Source organism: Sturnira hondurensis, unplaced genomic scaffold (genome assembly GCF_014824575.4).
Source record: "Sturnira hondurensis isolate 20B ecotype Veracruz unplaced genomic scaffold, ASM1482457v3 Scaffold0004152, whole genome shotgun sequence".
In the NCBI taxonomy this organism is placed as follows: Eukaryota; Metazoa; Chordata; class Mammalia; order Chiroptera; family Phyllostomidae; genus Sturnira; species Sturnira hondurensis.
Window position 1 is genome coordinate 8,711,617 of NW_028076783.1, and position 22,501 is coordinate 8,734,117.

Here is a 22,501-nt window from a genome sequence, read left to right on the forward strand (position 1 = left end):
TCTAGCCTTGGCTGGTGTGACTCAGTGGATTGAGCACCATAATGAGAAGCAAAAGGTTACTGGTTCAATTCCCAGTAAGAGCACATGCCTGGGTTGTGGGCCAGGTCCCCAAAAGGGGCCACAAGAGGCAGCCACACATTGGTTTCCCTCCCTCTCTCTCTCTCCTTTCCCCTCTCTCTAAAAATAAATAAATAAATAAAAATTAAAAAAAAAATTAAAACACCAAAGACCTCTTTGTACTGCTGCCCTCTTTGCTGCCCATTACCAGACCTTTGCCCTTGCCTCCTTCAGGCCTGGGGATGGTAATGACTCTCAACTGTTGATCCCTGGATGCTGCACATCCACTTAATTTTCCTAAACCCGGCCCACACTTTGCTAAATAATCCCTTTGCCAAATTCTCTAGTAATCCAGTTTGAGTATCCCATATTGTTTCCTGGCGATGATAGTGATAAAGGTTGCTTCTTTTTTTTTTCTGCCATTTGCTGTTACTTTCTGACTAGTTCCTTCCTTAATCTCCAGCATGGCCATTTTGTCATCTTAATTTTTCGTTTTACTTTGAAATTGTATTTCACTCATTTTCTTAAAGTTCTTACAGAGCTCCCAGGATTTAGAATAAAGGTCAACCCCCTGGCCTAATATCTCTTGCATCATCCCCCACTTCCAGGACCCAAAGCACGAGGGACCCTGCACAACTTCACAACCCCTCTGGCATGAATTTCTGCATTGGTATAATTCATTCTCCCAGTGCCTGATTTTGTGGTGTTGGGCCATCAGCTGCACTCCCTAACATTCCACATCTTCATTAATTCAGTGGAGGTAACAACAACACAGAAGTTGTAGCATTTGATTGAGGGTAATTAAACAACATGTACATAAGGCTTTTTAAGAGTTTCTGGCACATAGGAAGTTTTCAGTAAGTGCTGGTTAGGAATTACTGTTCCTTTTCTCTGATTAGAATTGCCTTTGGCTGTATCTGCTTGTCCAGATCAGCTGTTTTCCCAAGACCCGTCCCTGCTCTGTTATCTGCCCAACAGAGGATCCCTCTCTCTCTCTCTTCCCCCTTGCTCCTCTTTCTCTCCATTTGGCTTTTAAAACCATTTTTAGGTTTACAGAAACACTGAGTAGAAAGTAGAGAGCTCTCGAGCACCCTTCCTTACTCTCCTCATCCCAGAGGTTCCCCTTTTATCAACATATTGCATTGGTGTGGATCATTTGTTATACACCAGTTATGAACCATCATCTATACATTATCAACAGTAGTCCACAGTTCTATATGCAGGTTCACTCTTTTGGTTGTATAGCTCTGTGGGTTTTGACATGTCCATACCATCCTGTATCCACCATAAACTGTCTTAGTTCCCCTGTCCTGAGAATCCTCAGTGCTCACCCCTCCCACCTCCTCCCCACCTCCCTGAGCTGCTGATCTTTTTACTGTGTCTACTGTTTCACCTTTTCTTCTTTTCTACTGGCTATTTTATCTTTTTTTTTCTACTGGCTATTTTATATTGTTTTTTTTAAATACATTTTGTCAATTATGTTATTAGAGTTGTCCCAGTTTTTCCCCCACTCCACCCAGTACTCCACATTCCCGCCAGCAATCCCCTCCTTTAGTTCACATCTATGGGTCATGAATATAAGGCCTTTGGCTCTTCAATTTCCTATACTGTTCTTAACATCCCCCTGTCTATTCTATATCCATTAATTTGTACTCCTTAATCACTGCACCTCTTCCCCCATTCTCCCATTTCTTTCTCACAACTGATAACCCTCCAAATGATCTCCGTATCTATGATTCTATTTCTGCTCTGCTAATTTGTCTAGTTTGCTTTTTAGACTTAATTGTTGGTAGTTGTGAATATACTGCAATTTTAATGTGCATAGTTTTGATCTTTTTCTTAAATGAATCTCTAAAATTTTATATAATTATGACTTGGTGATAAAGAACTCCTTTAGCTTTAGCTTGTCTGGGAAGCACTTTATCTGCCTCTCCATTCTAAATGACAGCTTTGCTGGAGAGAGTATCTAGTACCTTTTCTTTCTTTTTTTTTTAATTACACATTATATTATTTGTGTTCATGGCTTACTTTTCTTATGATCTCATCTTCACTTCTCCATAAACCTAACATACAACTTCATGGCCAGTAGCCACACAGGTATTTGTGTCAGGAATGAATTATTAAACCTGCTTATCTCTGGATCAAGGCCTGGGTTGAAATTCTAGGCCCTCCTGCCTGATCATGCAGGCAGGTGGCTTTTGTACAGGCCTGGGACTCAGATGCAGGATCCTGGTGGAACGAGGTGGGAGCCCGGTTTTCTGGTCTGCATTTGCACAGAGAGCCTGCACCCATTGTGGTCGATGGGGTGCTAAAAAGGAGCAGTGCAAAACAAAACAAAAAATTAATAAAAGACAAAACTATCATGTAAAGCCAGACCAAACATGGCCATGAATGAGTTCTTGGAAGCACTGACTTTTCTTTAGTCTGAGTTCTACTCTGCACTTGGGTCCTGAGCCATACATTTTGCAGGCAGTTTAGTTATATTAGTGATAGCTAACTTCTGTTTGCACTGCGATTTGGATTTGCCTTCAACTGTGCATCTCTATAAGAAGAGCAATCAAATAGAGATGGCAGCATAGCAGTGGTGGTAGTAGTAGTAGTAGTGGTAGTAGTAGTAGTAGTAGTAGTAGTAGTAGTAGTGATATTCATAATGCTTACAACTTACGGAGCCTTTTCTAAGTGTCCGACCCTGCAGCATGACATTTAATTCTCAACAATAACCTCTCGGGGTTGGCCTGGTGATCTGTACCTTATAGTTACATAAACAGGCCTCTCTGGAGAGCTACACCTTCACTCGGCAGAGGAAACTGAGGCACAGAGACACATCAAGTCACTTGCCTAAAATCACACAAGTAAGTGGCAGAGATACAAATGTAGCTCCAGCTTCCAATGCCCCCTGGGCTGCTCGCAGAATTCTGCGTGACTCTGCAGACTGCTCTCAGGGCCAGTTTCCATCCCAGGCAGCATCCTGTCCACTTCCCCTCCCCAAAGCCCAGCTGAAAACATGCCACTGTTCTTCTTTCACCCACATCTGCACCATCCTATTTTCTGATTAGACATGTGTGCTTCCACCCTCAACCTCGCCCACCCTGCCTCCCCTCAGCCTCCCCTCAGCCTCCCCCAACCACTGGCCCAGAGATCCTTCATGATCGTCACAGTCTCCTCCATCTGCTATGCTGCCCAGGACCTGGTAGGTCCCTCTGGCTCTGCTTTGGGCCCTACTTTTGCTTCTGATGGGCCCACATCAACTCATGCTGGCCCACGTCACTTTGTGTTCTGGGAACAGGGGTGGTGTTTCTGCTGTTCTGTTAGATCATTTTCAGTGATTCTGGAAGAGGATATTTAATCACATTGAATCATGTGAGGAATTTTGCTAATTCTTGCTAATTCTTTTACAGCCCTCTTGAGTAGCTCAAGGAAAAGGTCTCAGTGTAGTGCCAGTGTGTCTCAAACACCTCCTGGCACTGGGTACGCTTCCTTTTTAACAAAGGTAGCGGATGTGAGCTCAGCTGTTAGAAGAAGAACCTTTTGAAGGCAGCAAGAATATAGCCAAAACTTTGTGGCATTTTTATTCCTAGATTTAATCTCTTTTTTAGTAAGTGATACTGGCTTAGAATTTATGTGAGATAAAGAGTGTTTTCTTTTAAAAGACATTTATTTCAGCATGATACTAAGTCAATAATAGAACAGTTTGTACCAGGATATGTCAAATATCATGAAAATAGTGTGCACATGACTGAGGTTAGGGCTTCACAGGCCCAGCCACCCTTTCTGCTAGAGAATGGAAAGACTTTGTGACTCCTCTTGTGTGGGGCTGGGTTGTCCCTCCCCTTCCCATCCTCCCAGGTCCTGGCCTGATTATCCACTTGTGCTTATCCCTGCCTCGAGCTCTGCTAAGGGTGTAGAGACTGTTATCAGGGACTGGGATTAAGGAGCCTTCATAGTTCATTCCCCCACTACACTCTGGCCAAGGGCAGGCTACCTAATTTAGCTGGCCCTTTGATAACCACATCTCTAGAAGGGTGAACATGAAGTTCTGGGGAGGGAAGAATGTGCATAGCAAACCTGGATGTTCCAGTGGAGAAGACTGAGCAGCACCCCTGTTCTGGTTTATATTGCCCTCAGCTGCTGCTTCCTGAGCCTTCTTCTCCTACCCTGCTCTCTGCCCCTGCAGGGCCAGACCAGACATGATGGAGTGATAAGGGCTTCTTATTTGGGGATAAATTCTGCTTAGGGGTCTATGTTTTGAAGGCAGTGCCCCAGGTTAACCTCCACCCAGCACACTTTGTTGGTTGTAGTATGTTGGATGATTAGAGAAAGGAAGAGTGCTCCTGAGATTCGTCTGTAGCAGTTGAGAAGTTTGGAATAGCCAACCAATCCTGCAAACTGTGCCCCCTTTCAATTAGGACTCAGCCAGGAAACGGCATTGCTCTGCAGGATGTGTATTTTCTCCAGACCTTTCTCTCTCTCTCTCTCTGTGTCAATGGCGTGTTTGTCATCAAGGGTCCTAGAAACAGATCCATGCCTTGTGCAGGGAGTATGGGCTTGGGGGCAGGTTTGAGACCTCTCCACCCACTCTACATTCTGGGCCCAGAAGAGAGCAAGTAGATTGTTATCTCCTCTTGGAGGCTCATTTCTAGTGGAAGAATGACCTGCAGGGGCCCTGAGAATTTGCCAGGGTTGAGGCGGGTGGGGGAGTTAAAAGAAGTCTTGGCCGACTTGGCTGCTGGTGGCAAGGACTGAGAACAGTTGCTGAGGGTTGGCTGGGGACTGGTGTCTCTGGAATTCCCTTTATGGCAAGGTCTCTAGCTTTTGATGAACAAAATGTTAGTTCAGTTCTTGAGTATTTGTGAGAAGGGAGATTACAGTGGCCATGTACAATGATAAGGAATACTAATAATGAGGGTAGCTCACAAGTATTTGTCGCGGACCAAGCACAGTTCAGCCCTTTATATAGAGTACTCCCCAGTCCATCCTAACCAGCACCCTAAGAAAGAGGTAGCTTTGTCCCCATTTAACAGATGGTGTGACTGAAGTCCCGAGAGGTAATGTCACTTGTCCTACCTAACACAGGTAGTATTAGTGTTAGAATTCTGTTAGAATTTAAACCCATGTCCATGTGTCTCATCCAGGGTGCATATACACAGCAGAACCAGGATGAGATCTCTGGTGTCCTAAGAGGCTCTTCGGTACCTTGTTCTGAATATCATTCTGAGTCCACTGAACTACCTTAGAAAACCTGCTCTCTCTCTTCTTTAAATGAGGCTGCTTTGGGGAAGCAAAACGAGACTTTATCCATGTAGTCTGCCCATCCTGCTGTATTCTTAAGAGTAGAAGTGTTTTCAGGGAGTCAACTCTAATCCCAGGAGGGACTTTATTTTACATAGCCATCAGCACCTTTCTTTGGAATTTAAAAGGATCTTGAGTTCCCACCAAGGGTCAGAGTCAGTATTCTGTGAGTTGAGCACAAATTAACAAAATATTGGGTTTGGGAAGACTCACTCTCCATTTTACATCTTCTTTTTTTCCTTCCTAGGATTCTAGTTTTTACTCTGAGCTGCTGGAATGTCTGCAGAGTGTGGGATGCAGAAATCTTAAGTACTATTCTCAGGCTGATTTTATTGACCGGATGGGGCAGGGGTCGGGGAGGGGATCCACAGAGAGCTCTGGTTCTCAGGGGGCGTTTTCAAGATCCTGTTTTTTCATTTTCTATTCTCCTTTGAATTGCAGCCATTCTTAACAACCTCCCTTGTTAATGGAGAGTTTATTTCCTTCTACCTTCCCTCCCCTCCACTCCTGTCTCCTTTGTTCTCTCTCTCTCTCCCCACCCCCTCCCTCTTTCTCACAAACTTCTAATTTTTTTTAGAGTGGCTTGTCTTAATTATTATTAGATCCTAGTGAAGGAAAAAAGTTGGACTTCATCATTTCATCAGACTTCAAGGACCTGTACTACCCGGGATTGTAAATCAGGTCCTTTATGAGCTGCACTGACACATTGAGGCCACAAGGGCCAGTTTTACCGCCCTGGTTTTATAAGCAATGGAGGAAACGTTACTGGATTCCTCGTTACCCATACCCACCACAGAGCACCAGTCAGCAGTTTCAGCACTGGAACAGTCAAATGCAGTGTTAAACAGAGAAGAGAGTCCTGACAAAAAGGGCCACTTAACAGCACTGGCCGCTGACTTAGTTAGTTGTGTTACCAAACAAGGGTCCGGGGTGGGGGCACAATACTTGGCCCACCGAGGGATGCCAAAAACTGCTTCAGAAAACAGAGGCCCCTCCCAAGGACAGTATATTAATATCTATTGGGCTCTTCTGTCCGCCACCAACTGGAAAAACATCTCTCAATGCCAGAGATTTGTGAAAAGGAAACAAAATGCTTATTTAATGCTATTCAGGCCTAATGCCTTCATTAAAATATTAAAGTCTTTAAGGGTATACACCTACACACACACACACACACACACACACACACACAGCGCACTCCCTTCTCCCACTGTCCCAACTCCGGGTACAGATCAGGAAAAGAGCACACGTCCGTTTTTCAGGTCGCTGGCACTGTGGGCTGTGTTGCCTGTCCAGCCAGGGTCTCCAACTAATCCAAAGTCATGCGGCACCTTCCACTGGCAAGAGTTCTTTGTACCAAGTTCCAGTCAAAGTCTCTCCCGCTTTCCAGGCCACACGGCCAAAGGGAGCACCCCAAAGCCGCGTGGGCTTCTTCTACCAAAGCCGCACTCCACCAAAAGCGCGTGTCTTTCTTCTTCACCTAGCCACAGGGATCTCCATTCTGGCAAAGCTGCGTGGTTTTCCCTTTTCTGTCTGGGAAAGAGGGGGGTCCTAACTCTGGCAAAACCACATGGCTCTCTCTTTCATGACTAGAAGAGGGGCTCCTAACTCTGCTGAAACTGCGTGTCTCTCCTCATGGCTACAGGGGTCTACATCTTTCCAAAACAGCTTGGCTCTCCCCCTTACCTGGCCAAGAGGGGGTCCTCACTCTGCTAAAGCCACATGGCTCTCAAGCAGGGACCGTCTCATAGGATCAGCCCCCAGTTTCACCCTTAATAGAAGCCACTCACTTCTCCCTGGCCCAAAACTTGGCCACAGCTATTTAACATATCTATGAAACCAGTTAAAGGTTATAGATGTGTTAAATGACCATTCCAGAGGTTAGTTGCAAAACTGTTGCTATGCAAAACAGCTCTCAATGGCCCTGCTCCATTTGTCCCTTCCCCCAACTGACACCTGGGGAGGGGGTGAGGACATCTTAATATTTCCTCCAATATTCCTATACACTTTTGAGTTCTGGACACCATTCCAAATCTTTTTTGCCGCCCGCCCCACCTTGGCTGCACCCTGTATCAGTTGGAGCATTGTTTGTTACACCACAAGGGTGCGAGTTCAATTCCCCAGACAGAGCACATTTCGAGGTTGCAGGTTTGATCCCTGTTGGGGGGGGGGGAGATTCAAGGCACACACAGGATGCAATTGATCAGTGTTTCTCTCTCACACCAACCTTTCTCTCTGTCTCTCTCGCTCAGTCCCTTCTTTCTTCCCCCCTTCCTCTCTTTCTGAAATGAAATCAATTTAGAAAATTGGGGTAAGGATTAAAAATAATTTTAAAAAAGACAAAAGAAAGGGCCACTTGTCATAGGTTTAAGGACAGTTGGTACAGTGGCTTTGGATGGAAATAGGTGTGGTCTCATAAGGTAGGAGACCTGGATTTGCTTCCAACTGAGACCAATTGACTCTGTCACTCAGAGAAAATCATTCATCTCTTTGTGTTCCTCTGCCCATTTGGAAATTGGGAACAACCAACCCTTTTCAACATATTTCTTACAGCTTTAAAAAATCGTGATAATGTAAATGATGTGAGTGGGATAAATATAACTAATATTTATATTAGGGTGTTTACTTGTGTGCTTGATATTTTATACAGGTGTAAAAAGTCAGACAGACACACACACACTTTTCCCCTCACTTATACCCGGAAGGTTGCCTGTGTGATGAGCTAGCTATTATTTTCCACTTCTAGCTAATAAAAACCCTGAGGTTCTGAGAAGTTAAGTTCTAACTCAAGATCACATGCCTAGTTAAATGGTCTGCCTGATTCTCCCAGTATTGGGAGAACCCAGCTACACCCACATTTAATCCGCTGGTATGCCTGGTACTCCTATGGGCTGTAAGACCTTGCCACGCTCAGCCCTAAGTGACAATGCAGGGTCTAAGGCAGGTAGAGTCCTTGGCTGATTGCTTCAGGCTCTGAGTAGCTTCCTTTTGCATTCCTGATGCCCTCCAGATTATCCCAGTGTGCTCTAACAATACTGTCATCTTCTGTATCTCTCATTACATGAGAAACATCAGTAGGCATCAAACTAGACTCTTCTACCTCTTTGGGCATCAGCTCATGGATGCTTGACAACTTTAGGTGGTAGGAACAGAAAATTAAGAGCCCACAAAGAGTTCACCTGTCCTTTCTAACATCATCAAGGATGCCTTTTAATCTTAGATGTCAGATTTGTTCATCTTGCTGGGTTTTGACTCCAGCATGTGTTCCTCTACGAAGCTGATCCAGGAATTCACAGACAAGCATGCTCTGTAACAGGTGAGGCTTGGTTTTAGACGACTTGGGAGTAGTCAGTAGTTGTCATTCTTCAATGACAAGCCCAAGACTTGCTTTTCAGACTCTTTGGCTCTGATGGCAGTTTGCCTGGGCTGCCCTTTGTTCATCCCACATGCATGGAAAGAGTTAAAATATTAATACAGTGGTTTTGTTAACCCCTTTAATGAAAAGGGGGACAAGCCAAGGATCCAGGGACAGCCTCTCTTGGTGTTTGGTGAGTTGAGATTTTGGTATCTCTGTTTAGATTCCTGATGATTGAGCCAAAGTAGGTTTATTTAATTATCATCTGAAGAGTTTCCAATGATTCCCATCTCAATGGTGTTAATTCCACTTAGATCAGCGCTTACTGATTCCCTGTGCACAATGGGCCTGAGAGAGCTTTTGCCTCTGGCTGACATCTGATACTTGTTGAAGGAAGTGATGGTCATTCCAGTGGCTTAGGGCTAGATGTCCCTAGGAAAAAGATGGTCATATGTCAGAGCTGGTCTCTGTTAAGGCAGTCACTGGCTCCTTTCCAAACACCAGCTTGCTTCAGCAATTTGTTAGAAAGATAAAAAGAACATCAGAAAAGCACTGAGCTATGAGAGGGACTCATAGTGTTTGGCCAAAAAGTCCGTTTGGTTAGTTCTGTACAATGACTCTAGCAGCACTTAGTTGTCTTGAACTTCATTTGAAACAATTTTGTTAGATTGTATTGTGATAACTGTCATATCAGTGTGCATTAAAAAATCAAAATTTGTGAATTTTTGTGTAGCCATTTTAATATTGAAGATGGAAGAAAATAAGCAACATTTTCAGCATGCTTCATTTTGTATGCTTTATTATTTCACAAAAGGTAAAAGGGCAACTGAAATGCAAAAAAGGATTTGTGTAGTGTATGGAGAAGGTACTGATACTAATCAAATGTGTCAAAAGTGGTTTGTGAAGTTTTTGCTGGAGATTTCTTGCTGAACCATGCTCCATGGATATACCAGTTGTAGTTGATAGTGATTGAATAAAAACATTAATTGAGAACAGTCAACATTTTACCATGTGGGAGATAGCCAACATACTCATAATATCCAAATCAATAAAGTTACTGGGGAAAATAAAAAATGTCTTTTATTTTATGGAAAAGCTAAATAGACTTTTTGGCCCACCCAATATTATTATGAAGCTCCTGCTGGAGGCTCTTCTGTCATCTTGTGTCTTCCTAGCCACACAGAATTGTGCCTGGGACAGTGGTTTCTGCTACTGGTCTGTGACTTGGTCCTGAGCTGACTGTTGGCTACATAAGAGCCATGCATGGAGTTTATAAAAGACAGGTGGCCAGAGCTGGGCATGGGAGTCCAGTTTTCCTCTCTTAGAAAGCACAGCCATAGGACGGCCTCCTACAGATTTTCAAGTGCTTTTAAAACAGTAGATTACAATAAACTTCAATTTTTTTGTTAATTTTTCTTGAAGTCCAATATTTTGGCCACTTCACATAGTTTTTAACTCAGATGGTCTTCCTGTGTCCCACCCTTCACTCATTCGTTTGACCACCGTTTAACAGCTATCAAGGATGGGTTGCAAGAAGTAATAAAAGAATCAAAAGACACATGGTTTCAAAACTAAAAGAGTATTTGGTCAAGTAAGAAAACAGTTGAACAATAAACCAGCTCTTATAGAACAATATAATTATTTGAACTAAATTGCAATGGCAGCAGGTGGAATTTCCTGGAAAGTTAGGTAATGTGTCCTGGAGGAGAAACCCTTTGACTGGAGGTTGGATTACAGGGAGGATGGTTGTCCAATGCAAATATGAGAAAGCAGAGAGAACATCTTTGCAAAAGCTCAGTGGCCTGAGAGTCTAATATGTCACAAGAACAACACGTTTTTTAGCTTTGTCACTGTATAAAATACCAGGCAATATGTGATAGAAAGAAGGGTGGCCATACTGACTGAGGCTAGATCATGAGGGGCTCATAGGTCATGCATGCCAGGAATTTGTATTTGACCTCATTAGTGTATCTCCTCGCCACACATGTAGGTTCTTTCTAAGTGCCTCATTGATCTTTTTAAAATCCTCTCCCCTGACAATATGGCATGATGAAATTTCTTGTTCTCATGCAATACCTTGGAAACAGGAGAAACTAAGGGGTAATTTGCTTTGTCCTTCATGAATTCCTAGTTTTAATTCTTATTTTCTGCCTCTGTTCACTTTTATTTCTGAAGCTATAAGTCAGCTTATGTGGGGGCCTTCTTCCCCATAAAACCTATGTCCTCTTTGGAAGCCAGTGCCTATCTCACCAACTTCATTTCATGCCACTTCCCTACTTGATCTTTTTCAGGTTTTCAAAGAAACAAAACTTACTCCTTCCTCAGGGTTTCTGCACATTCCATTTCATCTATCTCTACCCCCATCCAAGCTGATCTCCCCCAAAAGGCCTTTTCCAGCCTCTGTTTACACAAGCTTCACTCCCCTATATTTTGGGAAACTTAATACACTTTTATATTTTTTGTTGACTTTCTTTTTTCTTTGTTGCCAGACTTACCTTTTAATATCTGTGAAAGCGATGACCTGGTATGATTCATTCACAACTTGTCCCCTCCCCACCTATTTAGTATTAAATATTAAATAGTTATTTGCTAAATAAGCAGATGGACGAATTATGGATGGATGGGGTTCTTAGGCTGAAATCTTAACAAAATCCAACCTGCTATTCCTTTTTTCTTGCTCTAGTCCACTCAGTCACCCTCCAAAGAATTCTCTTCTCTGCCCCTAACCTAACAAAGCTTCATCTGTCCCTCAGGGCACAGTCTGAGCTCCATTAATGTAAAGAAATCTCTGAAAGCTGAAACTGATTTATCTCTCCTGACTTATATGTAAAGTATATGCTAATTTTTTGTTAATAACCTTGGAGTCTATGTGCATTGTTTCCAGTTGGCTTACTTATCCAAACCACATGTGAATTGTAATTTTTAGTGACTTTTCTTATAAGAAAAAACAATTTTAATAATAAAAGCAATAAAGAGATTACAGTTCAGAAGGTGTGAGAAATACTGAGTATAATTAAGCAAATATTAATTCCGCATAATTTTTCACCCTGAGTTAAATACTATAGATATTTTGTCTTTTTTCCCCATTGAGTGGTTTTCTTGTACATTCCACAACTTGTTGTGTGGGTGTGCATGCATATATAAGTATCCGAAATTTTAAATATAACATGGCTACCGAGTCATTTTAAAGATTTTGAAAGACTCTTTCATGGTATGCCCGATCTAAGTTCTGTTTCTGAGAATTACTGTGGCATGTCAATGGAATACCAGACTGGGTGCTGGGCACCGAGATATGCTGAGTGCTCACTGAAACAGGAAAAATAATAAAAAGAGTAGCTGTGTTTCTGAGTGGCTATGATAGTTTGCTAAAGCAAGAGTTGAAGCACTGGAAACAATCTGAATCAGAGGAAAACGAGAAAGACTGGATCCCCAACAAATACACCCTGTTCCAATACTGAGTACACAGATGTCTTCAGTAAGTGTGTTCTCACAGTCTTCAAGAACCATGAACTGGGAAAGTCTTGGCAGACTGTTCTTCCCAGAAAGCTGAGGTGTGAGAATGACTCGTGTTCTCTTTTTCTTCTAGAGTGACCGTCTTCTTATCAAGGGAGGCAGAATTGTCAATGATGATCAGTCCTTTTATGCTGATATCTACATGGAAGATGGCTTAATAAAGTATGTATATGGAACCCTTCTCTCCCTAGGGATGCTGAAAAATGTGTACAAATTATAGTATTCTAAAATAGGTACCCAAGGGGCTCAAGTGAGGATAAGCAATTTAGAAGTGTCCAGAGGAAGGTTTCAGGGTGGAGAAGCCATTTAAAGTGAACCTTGACTCAGACAAGATGTACATGGGCAGCCCTAGCTGATGTAGTTCAGTGGGTTGAGCTCTGGCTTGTGAACCAAAGGATCGTGTTTTGATTCCAAGTCAGGGCACATTTCTGGGTTGCAGGCCAGTTCCCAGCAGGAAATGCACAACGGGGAACCACGTATTTCTCTCCCTCTCTCCTTCCCTTCCCATTCTAAAGAGAAATAAATAAATCTTTAAAAAAAGATGTACGTGTGCAAAGCACAGGCAGGGCATATATTTCAGGCAAGATTTCCAAATAGATACTTTAGGAATGCATAATTACTTTACAAAATGGCTTGCTATTGGATGCCTGTAAGCAGCATAACCAGGTAATGTTTCTGTGCAGGTTCCTTACCTAGCGTCTTTTAAGAAAGGATTTTATATACACATAGCCTTACATCACATAAAGCATGGTACATCCCTGCAGTACTAAGAAGTTGTATAAAACTGGAGTATTCAGTTCATCCTATTAGCCATCCCTGAACTTGTTCAGTTTTATATTTATATTATTCAATTTCACTGGCTAGTTTAAGATTTTGGTTACAGGAGACCTCTTACTTATGTCTGAAAACTTGGCTTAGGTGTAACTTTTTGTAGGGACACTCCTTACCAGTCCCCAAATCTAAGTTAGCTTCCCCATCTGTGAGCTTTCAGAGCACCTTGTGCTTTTATCAACTATAGCAATTCTGACACTGTTAGGCCCCCTTGAGAGCAAGGACCTTATCTCATTCCTCTCCATACCCCCTGCACTTAACCCAGTACTTAGCACAGAGAGTCCTTGGCACTCACGTTTTGCTGAGTACGTAGTACACATCAGGTACTATTAAATATTTTTATTCCTTATCTCATATAATCTGCCAGCAATTCTATGAAGTAACTGCCATTATTACTTTCTTCTCAGATGAGGAGGAAGAAGAACAAATAAATAACTTCCTAAAGATCAACACGTTAATCAGATACGTTAAATGAATGAATGAACGAGTGTAAGATATTGGTGTTTAATTGCCTTGACAATTTCCATAAATACTTTTTCATATTAGAAGTAGAAAAATGGAAATACTGGGTAAGCTAACCAATATAAAACAATAATTTTGTCAAAATATGTCATGATGGATATTATATTTTTATTATTAAAAATGATTGTATATAGTTGGCTCTCTTTGGATGAGTGAATTCCCTCATTTAGAGATTCAGAGATGGAAAACAATTTAGTACCTAACATTTCTTCCTTAGCTGATGCTCATGACAGGTATTGTTAATTGATCACAGAAATTTTCTCAGTTACATCTCAAATACAGGCTCAGTCCATTTTCACACACTGATTCAGGTATCTACTACCAGAGTTGAATATGCAAAATGAATTCTTTTTGCCATCTCTATTAGATTTGACCAGAGGCCACTTGCCAAGGATGTTATAGATACAGAGGTGGCAAACACAAGGCCTGCAGGCCGAATCCAGCCCACCGCCTTGTTTTATCAGGCCTGGCACTTTGTTTCTACCTGGTGGTAGCACCAAGCTCTCACTTAACTGTTAAGGAATAGTTACATTTATACAGTCCTAAAATTATATTCGACCCTTTGAAGGCAAATGTGAGGCTCATGTGGCCCCCAGTGAAAATTATTTTGTCACCTCTGTAAAGAATTTAACCATCAGATGTATAGGCTGGTGGCAGAGACAAGATTGGATAAATGTGATCTTCATCCCTTCCTGAAATTTTCTATGTCTCTAACAACATTCTTAACAGAGCATAAAATCAGAAATACAGATGGTCCTTGACTTGTGGTGGTTTGACTTAGGATATTTTTACTTTACAGTGGTATGAAGTTGATATACCTTAAGTAAAAGCCATACTTTACATTTTGAATTTTGATCTTTCCCTGGGCCAGTGGTAGGAGGTACAATACTCTCCTGTGATGCCAGGCAGCAGCAGCAAGATGAATTTGCCCAACTCAGGACCAATCTGAGCATTCTCAGCATGTTTAAGGAAGGCTAGGTTAAGCTATGATGTTCAGTAGGTTAGGTGTCTTAAATGCATTTCCACCTTATGATATTTTCAATGTATGATGGGTTTATTGGGACTTAAAACCCCATCATAAGCCTGAGAATATCTGTCATTTCCTCCAACTGCTACGTAGTTGTTTGCCTGTGACTATTTGTGGGGTGCCCGTTATTTGCAGGGCAGTTGCCTGAGTCATTGGACACATGCTATGGGAGATCCCACTGGGACCCAAGTCATCAGGTCATCATGCTGTCTTCCCCTAGGGATTTACTGAGTTTTAGAGGAACTGAATAATCTATGTATGTGTGTATCTGTGTGCAAAGAACAGATGTAGCATTACCAGACATTATCAAAATAAAATATTAAATTAGTAGAATGATGAGATTCAGAAGGAGAGGGCTATATGGGAGTAGTGTGGTTATTAATTATAATAGCTGAGAGTTATTGACTTCTTATCTACCTAACAGTGCTCTTTAGGCTTAACACAGTAACATTTACTCTCCACAACAAAAATGCCTATGGAGTAGGCATTTTTATTACATTTTACAGATGAAGGAGTTGAGACCTGGTGAGATTAAGTATGGCCTTGAGGTTATGGCCAAGGTCATAAAACTAGTAACTAGCAAAGCCAAGTTTGTGCATCTAGACATCTCATATCCAGAGCTGATCCACAAGTTTTATTAGACCTTGCTGCCAGTAGAAATGTGGCTAAGGAGGGAGATGGAAGCTGAGCTTTCAAGGATCATTGTGACCTTGATTAGTTGGGTGGAGGGAGAGGGAAGGCATTTCTGTTTCAGACTTGATGCTGTACCAGTCATCAGATGGTGGAAACACACACACACACACACACACACACACGCCAGGCAGCTCTTCGTGCCCTCGGTTCTTGGCTTCCCTCAAAGGACAGTAGGTGAAGAAGAAAAAAACAGAAACACAACGGCCCTGTATGTGGACTAGACTGGGGTTACAACCAGAGCCTGCAGTTTTTCCATAGTGTGTTTTGAATTGTGGTGGCTCTAGAATGGCCCCATGGTGATGTGGTGCAGTTGAACTCCTAGGAGATATCAGAAATACTTCAGTGGCTGAACTCAGATTTTGGTGGGCCAGTGGTGGACTTCTAGTGCTCCAAAGGACTTTCTTGCTTGGCTGGCTAGGAGCAAAGAGGAAGTATTCATGCTCCTGGCGCCAGGGCTCGTGTATCCCCAAGATGGGAGACACTTAATGACAATGTAGGGGCTTATGAATCATAGTTCTACTTGGAATCCATATTGGACAGACTTAACTGGCCAATTAAGTCAAGGGTGTGAAATCACAATTTGAGCAACATGAGTTGGTCTATGAGGTGACATTGTTTCAAGAGTAGTTGTGTTTGTCCCTTGCTGTATGTTGTGTGCCTTTGACATACCCATCAGCTTCCATCCCACCCAAGTCCCCCTCTCTTTCTCTCTGGGACACTCTGAAGCTTCCTGGATGAAGGTGTGTTGGGTGGAGGTTGTCAGGTTGTCATAACCATCCTCCTTGGCTTGAAGCTTCTACTGAAATTCTGATCTCACAAAAGCAGCTGCAACTGGGCATCTGCATCTGTAACTTCCTCCCTTCGAATCTGTCTTCATACATGATTGCTGGATAAATGGTCAGGGAGGGAAGGAAGTGGGAGTGAGAACTGAGGTGCAACAGGACCCAGACAGAGTCCTCTTTTGTTAGGAGCCCAGGTGAATCCACTTAGGGGCCAGCTAAGTTCACATACCTTTTCTTCAAATGATTCATTACCCCCTGTAATCTCTCCCAACAGTTCCTTATTTTTGTATTGTTTTAATGTCCTTTCAAATGTTATTCCTCACCCTTAACTAAAATAACAAAATGAAAGGAATAAAAAACAGTGTATTTTCAAAAATTTATTTCACATCCTGTATTCCAGACAGTCCCAAACCCCTGGGGTTACAAGTACTACACGTTTCGACCAGACAGCATCTTGGGTTGTTTTCTGTCTATAAAAACTGTGTTTTGTGTCTAAACCAAACTTTATTTGCTTCTAGATTGCTAAGCTTGTGAATCACTTGCAGAGACTATTTTGATAAAGAAGTACAATGCTTAAAACCCTTATAACACTGTTTGTCTTTGAAGTTACTCTTTGAAATTGCCAGGTGTTTCACTGTCTTCCCAGGCAAATTGGAGATAATCTGATTGTCCCTGGAGGTGTGAAAACCATTGAGGCCAATGGGAAGATGGTGATCCCAGGAGGCATTGATGTCCACACTCACTTCCAGATGCCCTACAAGGGGATGACCACTGTGGATGACTTCTTCCAAGGGACAAAGGCTGCCTTGGCAGGTGGCACCACCATGATCAGTAAGTGCCCTAGTGACCCATTCCTGGTCCCAAGTATTAGGAATGGGCTAACCACCGAGCTTGCTGATGGTGACTTGTACCCCTCCCTTGAGACAGTTTGTAGACCTGCAGCCTGATGGGCCCTGGTCAAAGCAGGTTGAAGTGAGGACGCTGGTGGCTCACTGTAGCTGCAGAGAAGAGCTGCATGAGGCTCAGGGCAGTGCAGGCAGGCAGCCATCTCTCCTGTCTGCCTTAGTGCCAGAGGCTGGCATGCAGGTGACAGAGAATCAGAAAGGGTCACCTCTGGGCCTGTCACTAGGGAAACTGGACCAAATAAGTTGTGCACAGTAGGCAAAAAGTTATTTCAGAACTTCCAGTTTGGTTCTCAGGCAGGAGTGGGCAGAGAGCATGGCAGAGCATGTGAGTGGTGCTAAGAAGCGTCCCCAAGAGAATGACAAAGAAGACTTGAAGTTCTGGAGAAAGGAGTGGGCTTCAGTGGCATTTAGTGTTAGCTGGTCTGTGCTATTTTGACCACTTTGTATCTTGAAGATTAGGCAAACTGTATCTGTGGTTTCTTTTTTTTTCTTTTTTCCCCTTTTTCTGGTAAATATTGTAATTCCAAAGAAACCTAGGGAGTGGCATGCCACTGCATTACTGAAAGGAAAGTATCCCAGGGCAGTCCTTCCTGTCCCAAGGGAATCCCAATGCATTGGGTCCCCTTCCACTCCATCCCAACTGGGTCAGCAAGAGCACTCACTGTTTATTTTAACATCGAATACATCCACCTGAGAAAAGAGAACAACCAAAGCCATAGAATTACTCACTTTCTTTATTTTCCTTTTGATGGGAGCTCTAGCAGGCTTCAGCTTTAGTTAGTGCAGTGTGGAAGCCCAGGAAAATTGCATCGAGGTCATAAAAGATGCAATTTAGGGAGAGCGAAGCTCTTTCCAGCCAAAGGGAGTAAGCCAGCTGACTTCTCAGCAGCTGCCTGCCCACAAAAGCCCTGGTGTGGGTCCAGACATCAGTTACATAGCTCCGTGCGTTTGCTTTCCGATAAGTGCACTTAGGTGGCTGCGATAGAGGACTGAGGAAATGAGTGGTCTTGGCTTGGCTTCCTGCTGCCTGGGCATGGAGTTGAACTTGTCAGCATTCTGGAGATGTGTGGATTGCTTAGTCTTCTGCATTAGGAAGGAGAAGGAGGAAAGTCAAGAGTTCCAGGTGACAAGGAAGAAAAGTATATGAAGACCCACACAAATGTGCATGTTCTTCGTAGATCATTTTAAAACCCTAGGTATGCAAAAGAAAAGAAAGTTCACAAATCCCATTTTGCTATTTCATTTTGCCTATATATTTTTCCTATTTACCAAAAGAAGGATCATGATAGATACAGTGTGTTTTAGCCTCCCATTTTCTCAAAGTGAAGTATCATAGATGTCTTTCCCTTCATTCATTTTTATTCTACCCAACACATATTGTGCATGCCAAATCACCTGTTTTATGAAGGTATCATGGTTTATGTACTCAACCAAACTACCCTATTGTTAAATATTTTGATAGTCTCTAGTTTTCCCTTATGTGTATATGTAATAATGTGGACTGACAAAGATCTTTAGAACCCAGATTTTACACACAGCGTCATTTATTTCCTTCAGAATAATTTTTAGGCACAGGAATTACCAGTGAGTCAAGGTATGAAAAATGTCAAGGTTTGTTATATCTATTTTTATTATTGCTTTTAGGAAAGTTGTACCAATACTCACTTTTTCTCTGTTACCTACACAAACTATGAGAGTGTCACTTTTGCCTTATCCTCATTAACTGTAAATGTTATTATTTTTAAAAATATTATTCATGGTTACAGGTACTGCATGAGTAGATTTGGGCCTCAGAGAAACCAGATACTTGACAAAGAATTTATACAGACATGAGGGCCCAGTGTCAAGTTCATTTAACTGACACTGGCTCTTTGCAATGGCAGTAAGCATGAAGATGTCACTCTTGTGCCCAGACATAACTTTAAAACCCCTTCTCCACTCTTACCAGGGAGTTGGACTTTTATCTCTTCTAGTAACTCCCTACAGTACTGGTTATAATGGCACATAGCATGGCCACATCAATAGTTAATGTTAATTGAGCACTTACCATGTGCCAGCCATCAGGTGAAGCACTTCAGTGCATTTTCCCATTTCATTGTATAACAACCTTAGAATGAAGGCACTATGATATTCTGTCTCCACTCAATTTGGGGCTCATTTTAAAGGATGAGAGAATTAAGGTATAGGGAGGCTAGCATTTGGCCCAAAGTCACAAGTTACATGACAGTATCATCAGCAACTCTTTCCAAGGTTAATTCCATGCTCAGGAAATAGAGGTTTTGCAGTCATGGCTAAGGAAGAAAGAGCAGGCCCATGCGAGGGGGAACGCAGGCTGTGTCAGTGAGTCACCCGTCTGGGGTCTCTGTCACTCAGTTGACCATGTGGTGCCTGAGCCTGAGTCCAGTGTGACGGAGGCCTATGAGAAATGGCGAGAGTGGGCTGATGGGAAAAGCTGCTGTGACTACGCCTTGCATGTGGATATCACCCACTGGAATGACAGCGTCAAACAGGAGGTGCAGAGCCTCATCAAGGACAAAGGTGAGCCTAAATGTGCTTTCCTCGCTTCTCTCTCTTCATCCCCGACATTCATCCTTCCCACACCATCCACTCATTTGAGTCCTTTCTCCTTGCTTGGATCCTGGGATCTCAAGTGTGCGTGCTGGCTGTTAAGGGCACCACCACACTCCAAGCACTTTCTTCATTCCATCACTGTTACTCCTTATGGGGTCTCCACAAGATGGGGGTCATTACCCACACTTGGCAGATGGAGACCCTGAGGCTCAGAGTAAATAGCCTAGGATCCCAGAGTGAGTAAGCAGCAGATCTACCTACAGCCTGCCCTTTGCCTCCATGCAATGCTGCGCATCTGACAGAGGGAGACACCAAGGTCAGGAAAAGTTAACATCATATATAAGGTCACACAGCTACTTGATAAGAGATTAGGAATTTTAAAAGTCCATTGTTTTTACTCCAAAGATCAAACCCATGACTATGAAATATCAACAGCATCCTCAGGAAAGCTTAAGACATTTCTGGGAGCAAAGATTGTTTAAACTCAGGCTAGGAGCTTAGGCACACACACTCAGTGAGTGCGGGATTTAGGTTCCTACAGTCTTTTTTAAAATTTTTTTTAAAGATTTTACTTATTTATCTTTAGAGGTGAAGGGAAGGAGAGAAGTATCAATGTATGGTTGCCTCTCGTGAGTCCCTTGCTGGGAACTGGCCTGCAACCCAGACATGGGCCCTGACTAGGAATTGAACCTCAATTGTGTAGTTCACAGGCCCACGCTCAATCCACTGAGCTACACTAGCCAGGACAGTTCCCACAGTCTTCTTAGCCTCTTCTATTCTCTACTTTCTCCTACATTTTGTTTGCCAGCTACTTCACAGACATGCACCCCCACCCCCATAGGGACACGCAATGTGCTCAGAGACTTAGGGAAGCATAAGAAATGGCATCTGCTGAGCATCCAGGGGAGAAGGGGACAGGCTAGTGAAGAGCAACAGAGTCAAGGTCACAAGGCACAGAACAGTTATTGGACAAGCAGTCTTGATGGCCAGGCTGGGCATGCCATGGAAGAGAGTGTGTTGTGGGTCGGAGGGGATAGGATAAGCTCCTGGACGATGGGTTTCCCTTTCCCTTCCCCTCTTCAGCCCACAAGCTCTGCCCCCATCCTTCCTGCCCCCATCCTCCCTGACACAAGCTCTGCTCCCCTCCCTCCTTTCTGTTATCTCCTTCCACGCTGGGCATCTGAACTGGGGTAGAAAATTGAATGGCTTAAACACTCACTTCCCCTGTAAAGGGCCTGAGTCATTCCATGGATGGCACAGAGGCTGAGGCAGAGCAGCGTTGGAAAAACTGCCCTTAGTTGAACCATGCAGGATGAGAAAGCTCTCAAATTACAACCCACTTTCATCCTGGGATGCTGTGGGCTGAGATAGCCCTGATGGTTGGAGACCAAAGTCACCCTCTTTTCTTCATAATGATTCTCTGTTCCCCAGTCCTACCTATTTCTGTGCATTACAATATTAATAGTTTATTTGGGATAAAAATGGATCTTTTAAAAAATAACCCTTATGATTTGGATATTTAAGCACAAGATGACACTTGACTTCTGCCCAGGAGTCCTGTTAGTTCTCCAAGGACAGGGTCCTTTCAGTTTCAACCCTGCACAGGTTGCATGTAGGGCAGGCACTCATTAAACAGTGAAATAAACCAACCTCAGGAGGTCCATTAATGGACCAAATGTGCTCCAGGGCCGGTGCTGAGAGCTTAGTGTGTATCTCATTTAATGTTCCCAATAATCCGATAAAGCAGGGCATTGTTATTTTTCCATTTTACAGATGAGGACCCCAAGGATAAGAGGTCAGGTGTTCCAAGCTCCCTACACTTGTGTGTGGTGCAACCCCCAGTGTGTGAACACAACCAGTATGCTGCAGTGATTCTCAATGATTCAAACACTGATTGAAGTAGTAACAAAGCTTATTGACCCCGTGGGCTGGGGAGTGCTGGGCAGGGGTGCAAGAAAGAGGTACAGAAGACCATTCTCTATTACATTACATCGGAATTGTTGCTTTCACAGAGTGGGGAGGGAACAGGAAAATGCTTTTAGAGAATGGAAACATCTGCTTTGCATTGGATGGGAGTCTGTAATGTTCTCAGGCCCCATGGACAGTAGAAGTGGGAATAAAGGATGGAGAGTGGTTGTGGTAATGCTGTCTTCTTCTTCCCCCCCGCCCCTTTTCTCTCTCTTGCAGGAGTTAACTCCTTCATGGTTTACATGGCCTATAAGGATTTGTATCAAGTGTCCAACACAGAGGTAATGACCCATTGCTGTGTGGCTTGGGGTATCTGGGTGGGTTTCCCATTGTTTGCTGGTGATGGGTTTCCCATTGTTTGGCTTCTTGAACTTGACTCACTGTAGGCACTGTGGGAGACCATGGGGCCAGATTGCTCCCTAAAGCCCCTGTTGTCCACACTACATTTTAAATTAGGAAACAGGCAGGGTGCCCACAGCAATGTAGACAGGGAGCTAGGATTTCCACTGCAGAAGCTTTCTGCGAAGGACAGAAGGAAGGGCATGCCTAAATCTCCATCTCCCAAACAACCCAGATCCCTATGAACTCAGGGCACATGGGAGGCGCCCAGCTCCACAGGACTACAGAGGGCCTTCTGCTGTTTAGGGTGATTGCCCCAGCCTGCCTTGGACTCTCTCCTTAAGAAATTCATGAAATGTGTCTGAGACAGATCTAAAGTTTTCAGAGGAAATACAAAAATTGAATCCCCATATCTCCTGGTGAGAAGGTTGAGAGAGGTCTGTCTGGAGAAGTTGAGAGACAGGGGTGTCATGTTAGCTTCTGGCCAGGCTGCTGTTGCTTTGGGGGGCACTTGTGGAGAAGGATTCTGAAGCTCTGTTTCAGCTCAGTGGGAGATAATCCCATACAAAAGTGTGCATGATGGGGCATGGTGGGGCTGGTAGCAGTTTGTTACATATTTGCCCTGTCTGCTTAGGTAACACCATAGGTT

The 22,501-nt window shown here is 43.3% G+C and overlaps 1 protein-coding gene across 2 annotated transcripts in view; it reads left to right on the forward strand.

Annotated features, from left to right (window-relative positions):
* DPYSL3 (dihydropyrimidinase like 3) overlaps positions 1-22,501 on the forward strand; it is a 111,291-nt gene that overhangs the window by 65,224 nt on the left and 23,566 nt on the right. For both annotated transcript variants that reach the window (XM_037044986.1, XM_037044987.1), the window contains exons 2-5: positions 12,288-12,376; positions 16,716-16,900; positions 19,348-19,512; positions 21,733-21,794. In XM_037044986.1, coding sequence (XP_036900881.1) covers positions 12,288-12,376; positions 16,716-16,900; positions 19,348-19,512; positions 21,733-21,794 — 501 coding nt within the window. The remainder of the gene's footprint in view (positions 1-12,287; positions 12,377-16,715; positions 16,901-19,347; positions 19,513-21,732; positions 21,795-22,501) is intronic.